The sequence below is a fragment of the Octodon degus genome, unplaced genomic scaffold (genome assembly GCF_000260255.1).
Source record: "Octodon degus isolate 3935 unplaced genomic scaffold, OctDeg1.0 scaffold00041, whole genome shotgun sequence".
Classification (NCBI taxonomy): Eukaryota; Metazoa; Chordata; class Mammalia; order Rodentia; family Octodontidae; genus Octodon; species Octodon degus.
This window is the reverse complement of record NW_004524617.1, coordinates 13,148,523-13,149,961: the sequence shown is the minus strand read 5'-3', so window position 1 is coordinate 13,149,961 and position 1,439 is coordinate 13,148,523. Positions and strand designations below refer to the sequence as shown.

The 1,439-nt window shown below is 47.7% G+C and overlaps 1 protein-coding gene across 1 annotated transcript in view; it reads left to right on the top strand.

Moving 5' to 3' along the window:
• Positions 1–452, top strand: part of LOC101571192 (transcription factor SPT20 homolog) — a 4,606-nt gene extending 4,154 nt beyond the window's left edge. The window contains exon 2 of the mRNA XM_012514775.2: positions 330–452. Within this exon, the coding sequence (XP_012370229.2) occupies positions 330–452 (123 nt within the window). The remainder of the gene's footprint in view (positions 1–329) is intronic.
• Positions 453–1,439: the final 987 nt, after the last annotated feature.

The following is a 1,439-nucleotide window of genomic DNA, read 5'->3' as shown; positions in this document are numbered from 1 at the left end:
CCCAGCCCCAATTCCAATCCCAGCCCCAATTCCAATTCCTGCCCCAATTCCAGCCCCAGCCCCAATTCCAATCCCAGCTCCAATTCCAACCCCAGTCCCAACTCCAGCCTGAGCTGTGTCAGTTGATTCCACAACAGCTTGAGCAGTCCACTACTTTTCCACCACAGCACAGCTCACAGGCTTTTGTGCAAGGTCTGAGCAGTCAGCAGTGGGCCTTGCCAACTCAGCAAGATATTACGATGAACCTTGCTGGAGAAGGGCATTTTTTGCAGCCTGCGCCAAGTACTGTGGGTGAGTTTTCCTCTGCCCAGTACAGCTTTACTCCGCAGAGATTCCAGGTTCCTCCTGCCCTGCAACAACAACTGCAGCCCCATGAGGAGATGCAGGTGCAGGTGCAGGTGCAGGGGGCTGTGTCCAGTGCCTCTGGTGACAGTAGCCACACAGACCACTGAGATATCACACTGAGGCCACACAGTTGGTAATATCGGTGATAGCATCAACAGAAGCCTGCCAGCCAACCCAAAGTCCTGAGTCTTATCTCAGTTTTCCTATTTTTTAAAACATTTAAGCATAGAACTAAATCTCTTCTGAGTTTTTACTTCATCTTTGGTGTTTTTGATGTTTCAGTATTTTACATTTGAAAGCATAAGCTTTAAACTAAAACATAATCCCATGATTTTTACATAGAAAGAGGGAATGCATTTAATAAGCTGTGATTGTCTTACAGATGGTTATTTTCATTGTTGCTGACATACTTTTGCTGTAGTGTTTTAATGTGTGCTGAAACTAGGTTCACTTTATCTTTAAAAAATATTTATTTATTTACTAATTTGACACAGGTTCTCACTACACAGCTCAGACTCATAGTGATCCTCCTGTCTCAGCCTCCCGAGTACTGGGATTACAGGGGTGTGCCACCATGCAGTTTTCTTGGCCAATTGGGTACACCCTGGATTTTGGGGCTGGCATTGCATGTAGTACCAGGAATCAAACCCAGGTCTTTGCGCTTGCCAGGCAGGCACTTAGACCGCTGAATTATCTCCCCGGCCCACTAGCCTCATTTAAAACCCTTGAGACTTGCAATTTCTCCAAATGATGAAATGACAATAGGAATACACTTCTGGCTCATGTCTGAGCAAGGTGAGCAGCTTGTACATTTTGGTTGTAAAATGCACCACAAGATGCTCTATGGTCACCACTTGCAGGGCAGCACTCAGTAGTGGCCAGTCCCTGCATACGCTGGCTCAGCACAGCTCTAGGAGCTTTGCATCTTGCAGCTGCCTAAACAGCAGCTCCGCACTTCCTGCTACCCAGCCCTGGCAGCCTGCACTCATTCTGCCTTTGGTCTCCATGAGTTTGCATGTGCTGGGTGATTCAAGGCAGCCGGTTCCCGACAGGGCCCATCACCTGGATACAAGCTTGTGCCACTTGGTGTAACG